The sequence below is a fragment of the Cyrtonyx montezumae genome, unplaced genomic scaffold (genome assembly GCF_038088225.1).
Source record: "Cyrtonyx montezumae isolate F1298 unplaced genomic scaffold, pur_monq_1.0 scaffold_14, whole genome shotgun sequence".
Classification (NCBI taxonomy): Eukaryota; Metazoa; Chordata; class Aves; order Galliformes; family Odontophoridae; genus Cyrtonyx; species Cyrtonyx montezumae.
The window spans coordinates 6,400,180-6,414,480 of NW_027071870.1; the positions used below are offsets into that span (position 1 = coordinate 6,400,180).

The window sequence follows — 14,301 nt, forward strand, 5'->3', positions numbered from 1 at the left end:
GTTATGATCAAAACATGCGATCTTTCATCTCAGGCCATTTGCTTTGTGTGTTGTTTGGTAATGCTGCAATGCTTTTAAGTGTTGTTGGTAAAGCTTGAGGGAGTTTGAAAAGATATTTTCTGAGAAAAATTATAAAGGCATGCTTATTTTGAGCTAAGTTTATTAGGCTTGAGTTCTGGATGTCGGATGATGCTACTTTAGACTTCTGATATTTTAGGGTAACCTTAACTCAGTGATTTAGTTTCTGCTCTTAAAGTACCCAATGTTATGCAATTTCAGAAAGTGTAGCTGTGATATTTAAAACAACAACAACAAAAAAACAAAAACAAAAACAAGCAAACAAAAAAATCCATATGTACAGTTAAGTGTAGACATTTTCAAAATTTGCAAATGCACAATTCTAACAGAAAGCACAGCTGTACAGGAAGGTGCCACTATTATGATTTGCCTGAGCAAGAGATCTAATGTTTGTGGCTGCTTCTTGCACAAGGTCCTGCTCAGCTAGTGAAAGAGAATGAGATCTGAAGCACCATGAGATTTATGATTCACTCAGCACTGTGTGCTCTCCTCTCTGACCATAAGTGGTATGTCAGTGATGCAGTTCAGGTGTACTGATGAGCTCCAGCCAAGTTTTAGCTAAGGTTGGTTCCATTTGTTGTAATATGAGAGCGTGTCCCTTAGCACAATACACAAAATTGTCCCAGAACAATGAGCACTGACATGCTAACTCAGTCATCTCTGTTCCGCTGTGATTACATTCTATCACTAATATAAACCACATAGATTTCTAGTCCCTTCTCCAACCAAATCTGCATGGCCTTCTGGATTCTTTTCTTCTTACCTGAATGATAGTGGCAGATGAATCTACAAAAAGTAATTATGATTCATTTATAGAATTAAAGTTTTTCCTCTAAAGCTTAGCACATGGGGTACTCTGAGCAGCATAGATAGTGTCTGTGGGGTTTTTTTCTTTTTGTGTGTGTGTTTTAATGTTTTTTTATTGATTTGTTTTGTTTTAATCAAAAATCTTCTCAAGAGACTTATGCTTCTCTTACAGTTATAACAAGTGATACACTCCTTAAACAGTGCACAAATAGCAATGAAATTACTATGCAGCTTTTTTTCTCATTAATTTCCTTTGAAAAAAAAAATCTTTCCAAATTTGTATCCTTTAATCAGAACCCATGTTTTACAAAGACACTCCTCCAAATAGCTTAAATGAATTTAAAATGCATAGAATATGAAATGACTGATGGGTAAGCAATTGTCTATGTTCCTACCGAAAGGACATAAACTAAAATAAAAGCTCTCCAAAAGAAATGACTTCCTGAATACAAAACCAAATTTCACAGCAATATGCCACAATAAATGCTTACTATGCCGATTCTGTGTTTGTCATTTTGTGATGAGTGTCTGGAGTTTGATGTTTTTCATTATGCTTTACTTACGTTGAACTTCCTGTCTCGTTTGTTTAGGCTCTGCTGACTATTATCAGGAATTTCTTGGAAGCACTGAATGTAATGACAACACATTTAAATAAATCTTTTAGGCACTGAGCAGATTAATGATACCTGAGAGTACCACAGGTAGTTACACTTATGTATAAGTGAAGGAGAGGTATGAGCTTTATGTAATGTTTTTATGCTCCATAGAGCTATTCTCAGTAGTATTATTTACTTTAGTAATAAAATAATTTACACACACAAATGTATGTGCATATCTAACTATCTCACTTGAGAACCCTATTCATAGTGAAGTGAAACATGAAAATTTAAATCTTACAGGCTCATCAGCTTATTTTGAGAATGTGGTTATTGTACTAGAATATGGAAAGTGAAAGGAAAGGAATAGTTCAGCCAAGCTCAAAGGAGTTTACTGAGCGTGCTATAGTAAATGTATCTACCACAATCTCTCATGTGCATTCTGCTTATATACATACAGTTCTTGTGATTCTTGTGATTTGAGTTTGAATGTGTGAGTGTTACTCCAGACTAGGGACTTGAGGAATAAGGTGATGAGGCAACAAAAAGAATTGTATTTTAAAATGTTTATAGAATTATTGATTTCCAATCTTTCCCTCCAGTTATTGACAATCCTGCAGTGCATTCTGGAAAAAAACAACAACATAACATTGTAACTAAAATGACTCCAGTATCCTCTTGTTCCTCTGTAGAACTAGAAGCACAACTTTGAATTTCTGGTTACTGCACCACCATTTGAGAGAAATAAGCCATCCTCAGTAAAGAAGTCTGAAGTATTATTAGATTCCAGGTTAAAATTATCTTTTGACTTTATCATAATTTGTTTTTTAGTGTCAACTTATATTAATACTAGCAAATTTCAGAAGAATGTTTCTGGAAAAATAATCTAGAATTATACACAGTCATCAGAATAATTCCGTTAAGACACAGAAGCCATTTGTTGATGAAAAACTGAACATAAATAGCATTAAATTTATTTATATATTTAAAAGCAGTCTGTACTGTGTGTTTAATGATTCTGAAGCAAGTACGGAAATGTTTTTTAGAGAAAAATGGTTGAATTTGAGAAGTGCTAGGAGGACAATTAGAAGCTTTGCAAAAGTAAATTAACAATCAAAAGTTATTTGAAGGATGATGTCAAACAACTAGTCCATTTTGAGTAATCATGATTTAAGAAGGAAAACTTGAAGTATTTTTCAGCTCTGTACATGAGAATGTCAGATCATGGCTGTAATCTCATAATGGAAATAGTTTGATTTGTACTCTGCATGGGCAAGCTTCTACCAGTAAATTTTCTATATGAAATTTATATTAGTTGATTTAAAACTAGACAACAGTCAAAGACACTCAAAATTTTATGCAGTATATTTGTATTGTAGTCAAAGAATGTTGTACTTCTCTGTAGTAAGGTTTTTTTTTTTAGAATTTTGGCTCTTGAGTCTGGTAATAAGTATAGCACATTCTGAGTGCAATAATTCCTCTTTTAATTTATACTGATTTTCTTTGGAGTATGTTTCTAGTCTGTGTGTCTAACTACAGGTCCTGTTATTTGGTCAGTTCTTAGTTATGTTAAATAGCTTTATTTCTGTTCAGTTTGAACTATCCACTGAGAATTCATCCTGTATTTGTGTTCCAAACTTTAGCTGCTCAGGATAGAAAATTTTGTATCAAAAAATTTTGACTCTAGTACTGTGCATTTGCATCCTTACACCTGTTTTGGTTTTTAAATGTGCTTGGGATACAGTGATGACCTTGAGATTTTGCTTGGAATATCATGGGATACAAAGACTCTTCCCATGGGAGTCAAAGACTTCCTAATCAACAAGGCTTTCACAGTAACACCTGCAAAGTGTTCTGCTTGACAACTTTGCCATATAGTATGATGAACAAATAATTAAAATTTAGTAGAGAGGTAAAGTAGATTCATGTACCATAGTTATACGTTTTCAAATAATTATATATAGAGAGGGGAAAAAGAAAAGTGAAAAAAGGCTTATCCTTACAATAAAAAAGACATTTTCAAAGCACACTGATTTTATGTCCCTATTAGCGCAGAAATCTTACTTAACCTATCTACTTAACCCTTGGTTCAGTAACTACATTTAAAGAAGGACTGAATAGCTGCCAATGCAAACATCTAAATGAACATCGATCTAAGGAGAAAAGGAGGCATTTGAGGTGCAGGAGACTCTTATAGTATTAATAAAGTGAAAGAACTTGATCAGTTTAAAGTCATTTAACATGCAAGGCATAATAAAACAAAATGAAATATTAAACTTCTAGCTTGACTCTGGAAGAATAATCCCAATCCAAAATTACTCAGAAGAACTAGATCTGTGGGAGTCAGAAATTTGTGCAATTTTTTGTAAACATGGCTAAAAGATGGCTTCTGTAACAGAAAATAGCTCTTGGAACCTTACCTTGCGAAAAAATATCTACTTTATGACATGAAAATTATATTACTTTTTTTGGTTCTAAGTCAATAGCGTATGAATGTTCAATGCTAATGAAAGAGGTGACTAGATAAAAAGTATTTTGAACATTATGGCAAAATATTATTTCTTTTGGAGTTTACTTGTGTTTGATACTAAATTTATCAAAAATAGCTATAAGTAAGAATCTGCAATCCTGACTTCTGACCCGGTCAGTTTTAATTATAAGACAAGTTTACAGATATGTTTAAATTTCATTGAAAATCCTGCAATACATGTATTTATACTACTTCTAGTTGTTCAGTATTGACTGGAGTGGCTGTCCATTCAAAGCCTATTAGAAGTTAAGTGGTTGTAATTGTTTCATGCAGAAAATCTTCCTCTTATATTCAGTGGAATTGATTAAGTTATTGGAGTTCTTATTATCCTGTAAGATTAATGGAACTTACACATTTTATGAAATACTTCTGTCTAGTGGGAAATGTCCCTGCCTATAGCAGGAGAGGGTTGGAACTACATGATCTTAAGGATCCTTTCCAACCCAAGCTGTTCTATGACTCCATGATATTGATTTTCTGCAGTAATATTCTTACAGCTGCAATCCTTCACTCATGAAAGGGCCCTGTTGAAACTCATGAATGTGTTATGTGTAAGTCACTTCAAGACAGAGGCTGTAAAATTCTCTTTGTATCTTATGAACTGTAATAGGCTATCCTATATCATCTACTGAAAGATAAGTAATCAAACTATTTCTGGTGCAGATAGTGAATATATAGCAAATACTACAGAAGCAACATATTTTCTTCTCATTCTCTTTTCCTGCCTACTAGAGAAGTGTGCTCTTCAGATTCACAGACATTATACATCTTGAATAAAAGCTTGGCCACTGGCCACAAATTATCGCTTTCCTACCTCAAGTGCTGGCTTCCTTTGGAAACAACGTGCATGATGGGTAATGCATCAAGTACCTGTTACCCCGAGAATGAAGGAGGTAGTGAATTTAAACAACAACACTGATAAGTGACAAGTAGAGGAGTGAAGACTGAGTAAACATATTTATCCAGCCTCTTCTATCTTTCCATTTCTCTTTACTTCCCCATACATTTCCATAACATTTTTTTCCAACTCCATACACTTCTTTATTTAATAGATATCATGCAGTGAAGTGTATCACCCAAGGTTCTTGAGACTAGTTTGCTATTTTTAAATGTAACCCTCCAGTGAACGTTGAAAAAAGGGCAAAATAACTGCTATGAGATGAGAATTATCTGGGTAGATACGTGATTTTGGCCTAATTCCAGGTAAGAGATTTGACCAAAGACAGCGAGTAAGAGATGAATGTCTGAATTTCATCATACTACTGTTTGTAACCTATTGCTTATTCAAATGAATCTCAATGACTGTTCTGAACTTGCAATAGCATTTACAGATAGAATATTTAGTATGTTTTCAGATCTCTTAATAATTCTGCTTGTTACTTTAATCCCAGCCCTCTTGAGTGTTGTTGTCAATACTATATGACATTCTTAGGCCACAATGCTGAAATCCCTGATGTTGCCACTGATTTTTGTTTTAAATTTTGTTCTAGTTTGGGGAAATTTTGACATTCTTAGGCTACTGAAGACATGAATTCCCAGTAGATGATTAAATTCTGAATTTTAAAATATTTTTCTAGACATTAAAAGAACGTGATATTCTTCTACCACCAGACAAGACTCTTGTAAAAAAAAATCAGAACGGAGGAAAAAATAAAATAAATTCACTATTCTACCTTGAAGTAACAAATTTCTTCAGAAGAAAGGAGGGAAATAAATGACTAGATCAAATGAAAACTTCTTTGAAAAATATGTAACTATATAAGTGTCAAAGTTTTCAGCTGTCACTGCAGCTTATTAGAAAAAGCTATTTTAATTACTTTATTTTTGGAGTGATACAAGCTTTAGGGTAATTTGGTAATAGCATGTATTTCTATATTTTGAGCTTATTTTCTGCCATAGTGCAAATGCAAATATTTACGCTACTTATGTAAATTCATGTAGTAATTATAAAGATGTCTACATTGCCAGGATACAGTGGTAAAAGAAAAGCTTCAGGGCCACTTCTGTCTTCTGCTTTTGAAAATAAAGTAAAACTGTAGAGAAGATTCAGATTTTTCCAGATCGTTACTCTTTCCCTTGGCACCTCGTGACTTTATCAACAATTCTCAGCCCATTAAAATGTCTGATCTTTGCCAAGTGAAGTTTTGCCTCACAGTTCAAGAAGTATTTCTAAAATTTTTACTCCTTCAAAAATATCCTCTTCTACACGGCTTAAAAAAAGATTATCTTTTCTTGAAACTTGCAGGCATTTCTTTTATAAGAGAGGACATTACAATTCTGCAGGTAGTCAGTTCCATTTTATAAGTGGTAATATAACTTAATCATGACTTCTTGTATGTATTTCATTTCTATTTAAAAAAAATGTGCTTCATTTTAACTAGTTGATGTACACACGTAAGATATTGTCTGCAAAATGATGTAATCTTTTCCGCATTAGCTCCTTCATTTAAAGAAATATTATAGTATTCCCCTTTATATTTAAGTAAAGCCATTATATGAATAGTTTACAGCTGTGAGTCACTTTTCCATGCTACAAATACGTTATGGCAATAATCCACTTTCCTGCTTTTATACCTTTGAAACAATTTTACATGCATCTTTCCTAATAACTGTAAATAATGATTCTCTCACTCTTGCATGCTGTGTAAGGTTTTGAGAAACCTCCAGAAAGTGCATGATAAGCAAACATTTCTACAACAGGTAATTAAAAGTGCTCCCACTATTCTGACCTATGGAAGTTCTAATGATTGCATGCTGCCTTGTTGAAGGAAATAGCTTGGGATTTCTGTATCAAAAAGACTTTTGCTATCAGAATTGTTAGTTATTTTCACCTCCTAAAATATTTTCTGTAGTTTTCCAAGACTATAGCAGATCTCCTGTTAATCTTATTTTTTAAAGTAAGAGACCGGAGAAGGTGGAAACAGTATTTTTTGTAACAATCAGTGAACCAGATGTTAATTTGCAATTATTTGATGAAGACTGTTTTTTATCAATTGCTATTACTAGATTTTAATTTTTCTATAAAGCAAAATTTAACACCCAACTGTCAAGAAAGAGGAAGATATGGAAAATTATTTTCATTTAAATAGAAAAGATAAGGAGATATTGGTGAAATTTTTACCATGGGCTAGCCAGAAAGATCAGTCTGTTTGCAGACTATCAATCTGTCAGCAGTTCCTGCATATGTGATTCTAAGGATTAATGAATTAATTAAAGGATTTCAAATTCATAGAGAAAATTGCTGTGTAAGTGTAGTCTTGCTTGTTTCTAGTCTATTTTATTCTATGTCATGTTGTATTTAGAATATTCTACTCCTAAAGTGACTGAATGGTGGAATTCATTAGTCTCCAAATTGTGTGATGGGCTATAATTAATATGTTAACTTTTAAAATTATTTTAACATGCAAGTTTTTACAGATAATATATTTGATCTACATTTTTTTTGTATGTTTATGGTAATAAACCTATATATACTAACTTTGTAGTTATTTTATCATTCAAGTAGTCAGTCATGAGTTCACTGTAGGCATCACAAAAGGAAAGGAAAACAGGAAACCATAATGAAGATATTTTAGGAAAGGAAATTTTTAACATGCAGGTCCCACCATCAAGTTTGTAAGGCCTTGTTGGAAATATTCATGTTTTTGTGAAGTACCAATTGTGCAGTATCTCCACTAAACAGAACAGAATCTTTTATTTGGTCAAAAGCTGCATTTTCTTCAAAAGGCAGCTTTTTTAGCAACTAAATCTCAGCTACCCAAAACCGTAAAACTGTCTCACTGTGTACTCTCAAAGTCTGATGCATACCCTAAAGGCAGCTAAGAGGGATTTGGATAGGCTGAACAGCTGGGCTGAGCAAAATGGGATGAGGTTCAATAAGACCAAGTGCCGGGTCCTGCACTTTGGCCACAATAACCCCATGCAATGCTATAGGCTTGGGGCAGAATGGCTTGAAGAATGTAGAGAGGAAAAGGACCTGGGGGTGTTGGTTGATGCTCGGCTCAACATGAGCCGGCAGTGTGCCCAGGTGGCCAAGAAGGCCAACAGCATCCTGGCCTGTATTAGAAATAGTGTAGCCAGCAGGAGCAAGGAGGTGATCATCCCCCTGTACTCAGCTCTGGTACGGCCGCACCTCGAGTACTGTGTTCACTTTTGGGCCCCTCACTACAAGAAGGACATTGAGGCCCTGGAGTGTGTTCAGAGAAGGGCAACAAAACTGGTGAGGGGTCTGGAGCACAAGTCTTATGAGGAGCGGCTGAGGGAGCTGGGATTGTTCAGTCTGGAGAAGAGGAGGCTCAGAGGAGACCTTATAGCACTCTACCACTTCCTGAAGGGGGGTTGTGGTGAGGAGGGGGTAGGCCTCTTCTCCCTGATAAGTAATGACAGGACGAGAGGGAATGGCCACAAGTTGCGCCGGGGAAGATTTAGATTAGACCTGAGGAAGCATTTCTTTTCTGAAAGAGTGGTCAGGCACTGGAATGGCCTGCCTAGGGAGGTGGTTGAGGCACCATCCCTAGCGCTGTTCAAGAAGCGTTTAGATGAGGTGCTAAAGGACTTAATTTAGTAGTTGGGTAGAGATAGTGATAGGAGGATGGTTGGACTAGATGATCTTATAGGTCCTTTCCAACCTTATGAACTTATGAACTTATAAGAATTTTACCCACTCTTGTAATTTCTTACCTCCGAGCTAGGAGGATGTCTGCATGTACACCATCTTTGAGTAGGCTGCTGATTTCACTGATGAAAGAGGATGAATGGAGTGAAACTAAAAGGCCATCGAGGCTCAGATATCTGACACTGTGTAAAGAAAGACTGTTTTTTGCTTTGTTTAGATGTGATACAAAAGTACCAGATGCCTTTTCAAGAAGTTTAGTGGGATTCTGGCAACACACTGATGAATTAAGGGCATCCAGATGCCCAGATAGTAGGTGTAATATATGTATAAGGAAATACTATCACTTTAGTACAACTGAAACTTAATTTTGATTACATTTTTTTTTCTTTTTAATAACGGAAACCTTTTCTCTCTGGGCAGGTATACTGAAGAAGGCTTATATCTGTTTGCAGACAGTTCAAATGGAGAATATGGTCACACTGCTGATATTGCTACACCAGTCATTTCCTTTACAGGACCCAAATGCAAAATCATATTCTGGAACCATATGAATGGTTCAACAGTAGGTTCTCTGGAGGTATGGAGTTGTAATTTGTTCTGGTTCGTTCTTAATGTCTGAAATATATGTGAGAAAATGAATGCCTTGTCATTTAATTATAGCCTATGCTGTCAATTAATGAAAATGAGCAATTGCTAATGTTCTACTGCTCTCAATATGTTTTGATCTGAAGGAAATGTTAGATTAAGTATGCTGTGGAAAACATTTTACAACAAACTAAAATGGTGACCTTTAAACATGTGCCAAGACTGAAATTTCCGTTCAAGAAAAAGCCTTCTAGTGCATAATACCTCTTGAAACTGAAAAAGCAGCAGTAGATATTTGGAAATTTAGGTTTTTGGACAAATCTGTGAGTTTGTAAAAAGAACTAATTGTGTGAAAATTCATTGTGACATTTTGAAGAAACTGCTTACTGCTATGTTATTCATTTGGAAGCGTAACATTTATTTCACCATGACAGTGGGAAAGGTGAGGATGGCTGATGCTTGCACTGGATTATCTTAGTGGACTTTTCCAACCTTAATTATTCTATGATTCTGTAGTTTCTAGTAGGAAACTACAATTTCACTCAGTTACTTAACTGACAGCTTTATCAATTTTAAGGTATACCAAAGTTAAATCACAAAGTCATTGTATTTTAAACATTGTTAATTGTTGCCTTACTTCAATTGCTTAATTATTCAGTAGACTATAAGGGAAGAAAAAATCTGGAATATAAAATTGTTTAGTTAATCTGGCATTATTTTCTTTTAAGGCTTATAAGGCTTCTATAAATGTGAATCTTTTCTGTGGTTGAAAACTACTGAAGTCCCTTTATTAGTCTTCTCTCCCTTGAATTAAACAAAAAGTGACAGTCATAAGTTTGGATTTTTGTGTGTTAGATTACATACCTGCCATCAAATGTAATCTAGGACATATTGAAGACTCCTGCTATTTGCATGAATGACCGTCTGTGTTTCTGTAATTCGAACACCTGTAAGTTGTTGGTTTACTGTGCAATCCCCATTTGAATATTAGCTGGAACCATTTTTATCCACTTTCTGCTCTCTGACTTGGCATGGGTAACTCTAACAAAGAATTAGCAGTCAGGTTTCAATGACTTGCAAAGTAATTCAAATGCATAGGGTTTTCAGTTAAATTAGGTTACAGGGAAGTCCTGGTCCAGATAAATAACTAAGCAGAATGTGTTTGTAGATGAGAAAGTTCTAAAGCATCGTTTTGTTTTGTTTTGTTTTTTTTTTCAAATAGTACTTTACATCAATGAATCCCTTTGTACTGGACATTTAATGGTGATATAGAATTAAATTATAGAAGATACCATGGACAAAATAAAGGAACATGGATTGAGTTTGTAATGGAAATTTTTTGTGACCTGAATTTCCTTCTAGGTACTTTGTGTAACAGGTAATAAGACTTCTACACTTTGGACTCAGAGTGACAGCCAAGGTCCAAAATGGAACAGAGCAGAGGTGTTCTTGGGAATTCGATCAGATTTTCAGGTGTGTATTCGTATTTTATGTGCTCTCCAGACAAGTGGCTTTAGATACTTTTACCCTCTGCATATCCCCCTTCTTTCCCTTTTTGCCACATAAAAACATTTTACATTCCCTTCTGAATAGCAATAAATAAATAAATAAGAATTATATTTTCTGTTTGATCACTTATCTGATACACACATATTTTTGGAATTGTTCTCATTCCTCTTCAGTCTTGGACACACATCCATTTGTAAGACAGATTATATTCTATATCCAACTATAGTTTTTAACTATTTGACTTTCTTCCCCTTAGCATGTAGTAGCATTGCATTTGATTTATGAAAAAGTAATATTGAGCATTATATCCATTTGTAGTATGATCTGAACCTTCGACATCATAGAGATGCTTAGTTGTCAGTATGTCATGCTTCCTTGTGTCTTTCTTAAAATAGAAACACACATCAGACAGAAACAACAGTGGTTTGTGAAGCACTGGATAATGCTGCCCAGAGAGGTGGTGAAAACCTTATCCTTAGAGGCATTCAAAGTCAGGCTGGACTGGGTTCTGAGCACCCTGATCTAGCTGTAGATGTTCCTTTTCGTTGCAGGGAGTTGGTCTAGATTATCTTTAAAGGTCCCTTCCAACTTAAATGATTCTGTTATTCTATGCTTCATTTAAAATTGTGTTACATTGCCCATTACTTCTGTCATGGATGACTTTTAATTGAACTTCGAATTTCTTTTAACATTCACAGGAATAACTAGTGAAAGACTAATATTTTTCCTGCTTACTTTGCAGAAGTGGAACTCCTTGCTATTAATTCAGGAATTTGCTGGTATCTGTTTGACTTATTCATTTTCTTTCCCTTTTTTGTAAATGGCTGATGTTAGATAATAGTCCTTTGGTAACAGTAGTAACGTCTACAGGTGGTAGTGCAAACTTACTGTGCTATGAGAATAAGAACATACCACTTGCAAGATCTGCAAGGACCATTGTTGTCTGTTCTATTCATGTTGCATGTATATCTGATTAGCGTTTTACTCTAATATTTTGTAATATTTGTTAGATTATTTTCAGAGCAAAACGTGGTGTCAGTTACATGGGAGATGTGGCAGTGGATGATATTATCTTTGAAGATTGTTCCCCTCTGCTCATTCCAGACAGACCTTGCACATTAGAGGAATTCACATGTGCCAACAAATACTGCATCCCAAAGGATAATCTGTGTGATTTTGTAAATGACTGTGCAGATAACTCAGATGAGAACCCTGTCATTTGCAGTAAGTATGATACTTTTTTTTTTTTTTGTTTTGAAAAATGTAATTATAAATAACTGTGCCTGTGGGGAATTCTGAATGCTTCAGTGTTTCTGGCAACCTATCACTTAAAACAGCAAACACATGGGTAATTATTGAATTATATTCCTTAATTTTTTTAAAAAATTAATAACTTTTATTTAGTTTGAAATAATGTGATGAATAATAAAAATACTGTTAGTAAATTTTTTAACGTAATTCAGAAAACATCTGTCTTTAATACAAAGTAAAAATCTGTTTTCCATATGAAAAGAATGCATTAAGACTAGGAAAAAAAAAAGCTATATCAAGTAAAATACCTTTGGGAAATGGGGACCTAGTTTCTTTGATATTCAGAGGATTGTCAAGTATAATAGAAAAATATTCCAGTATGAATGTTGTACAATTATAGTTTTACGAGAGACGTCAAGAAACAGCATTAGTAGTAACAGGAACTAAGATAGTATTTAATATCAAATGTTTTCTGGTTTTGTTTTGTTTTGTTTTGTTTTTTCTCTAGAGAAATGGGTAACAATATATTATTTAAATAGTACTAATGTGTTTTTTTCCTGTACGATTTTAGAAAATGCTCACAAGATCAATCAAATCTTCATAGTCTACTACATGGTTAAAAGTTGCCCTACTCTTATTGAGGTTAGGTATGCAATTTATCAACTTCTCAGGGAATACAATTATATGAAGCAAAGTAACGATGATATCCTATAAAGTGAAGGTAGATGGCAAAGGGGCTATATTTTTAGTTATTTTTCACTCTAATAGACTTCTCACTGATTTCCAAAACAGCGATATAGCATATCTCTAAGCTATTTGATAGAATTTTCCATAACAGTGATAGGAATTAGACCTTAATTTTTACTTTCTCTGAATGTGGTTATTTATTTATTGATTATTTCTTGTATTTTAATATGTGCTTACGAGATCAGTGTGAACAAGATCAGGCAAAGAGTTTCAGTGTTTCATTGGAAATTATTCTCTTATAGGATTTGGTGAAAGAGCTTATGTGTAAGTGTAGTATACCCTGATTCCTGTTTCTTTGAATATAATTAAACTTATTTATTTATTTTAAGACAAGAAAGTAGGTTGCCTAAGGGCAGAATGTTAGTCTGGATTTTGTGAGAAAGGGCGCTTTTAAGGTTTGATTTGAGCATTACTATCCTATCAATTTACTGTGCTGAATTCTCCAAAGACACCGCCACATGAGTGTTAAAGCAATATGATTGCTCATTATGCTATCCCATTTAAGTATGAAGTCTATCAGATAGTCAGCCATTTTCTCCAAGTGGTAAATCACTTAAATAAATAAATAAAAAAATTAAAAAATTAAAAAATAAAAGATAAAAAATTAAAAGTGTGGCCATAAAAATTTTCAATCATTATTTAACTTCGCTCAGAGCAGAAGATAGCAAAAGCTTGTTTGAGTTCTGCTACAATAAACCAAGTTTTCTAGATGTTGTTGACAGTGTCACTTTATGTGCATGAAAACTGATCGATCACTGGTTCCAGCAATTTTGGGGGCTCATTGGCTAGTACATAAATTTTAGCAGGATTGCTACTTCCATGGATTGCTACTTCAGATCTTGTTTGTTATGTGCGCAGAGAGTTATAACAACCTATGCAACTTGAAAGAATTTCTTTAGATAAGATCCTGAAATATTATGTAGCAGTATGGTCATAAGGCAAAAGATGAAGGCAGTTTCATTCAGCTGAGTTAAATGGTGATCTATTTCTACATAAAAAATTATGTTCTAAATGCTATTATAATTTACTATTTTTTAGCATTATCCATAAGATTTAAAAAGATGAAAAATAGCAGGTTGTTATAAAAAAATATTAAAAGTTACATTTTTACATTTTATTGCTTTCTTTTTTTTTAAGAACAAGTTTTGGAGTTCTTTTTCATGCACACAGCCTCCTCAAAGAAAATCTGCCTGAATTTAAGGACAAATTTAAAAGAAAGCTGTTTTGGTGCATGTGTACTCAATGAATGTTAACTCATCAGCTTAATTACTGAGTCTTCTGACAACATTCCAATTAAAAAAAAAAAAAAGGTATTTTTAGGTGGCTGAACTTTGTAAGAAGTTCAGGTTATGTTTATGTTGTAGGAGAAAGCCTTTGTCATTCCTTACACTGTCAGATCAAATGATCCGTTCAATTTTCCAATTTATCTTCAAAGTACTTTCCTTTCCAGCAATAATACTAACAATATTAAGGGTACAGTCAAAAGTATCTTAAAAGTTCTGGTGAAATCCCTGGTTCTTTAAGCAAGATTAGGCTTGATTAGTATGACCATTATAATAAAGTTATGGATTTATAGAGCAAAC

General features: G+C 34.0%; 1 protein-coding gene across 1 annotated transcript in view; it reads left to right on the forward strand.

Moving 5' to 3' along the window:
* MALRD1 (MAM and LDL receptor class A domain containing 1) overlaps positions 1–14,301 on the forward strand; it is a 210,036-nt gene that overhangs the window by 66,302 nt on the left and 129,433 nt on the right. The window contains exons 21-23 of the mRNA XM_065731331.1: positions 9,047–9,203; positions 10,574–10,684; positions 11,731–11,944. Of these exons, the coding sequence (XP_065587403.1) occupies positions 9,047–9,203; positions 10,574–10,684; positions 11,731–11,944 (482 nt within the window). The remainder of the gene's footprint in view (positions 1–9,046; positions 9,204–10,573; positions 10,685–11,730; positions 11,945–14,301) is intronic.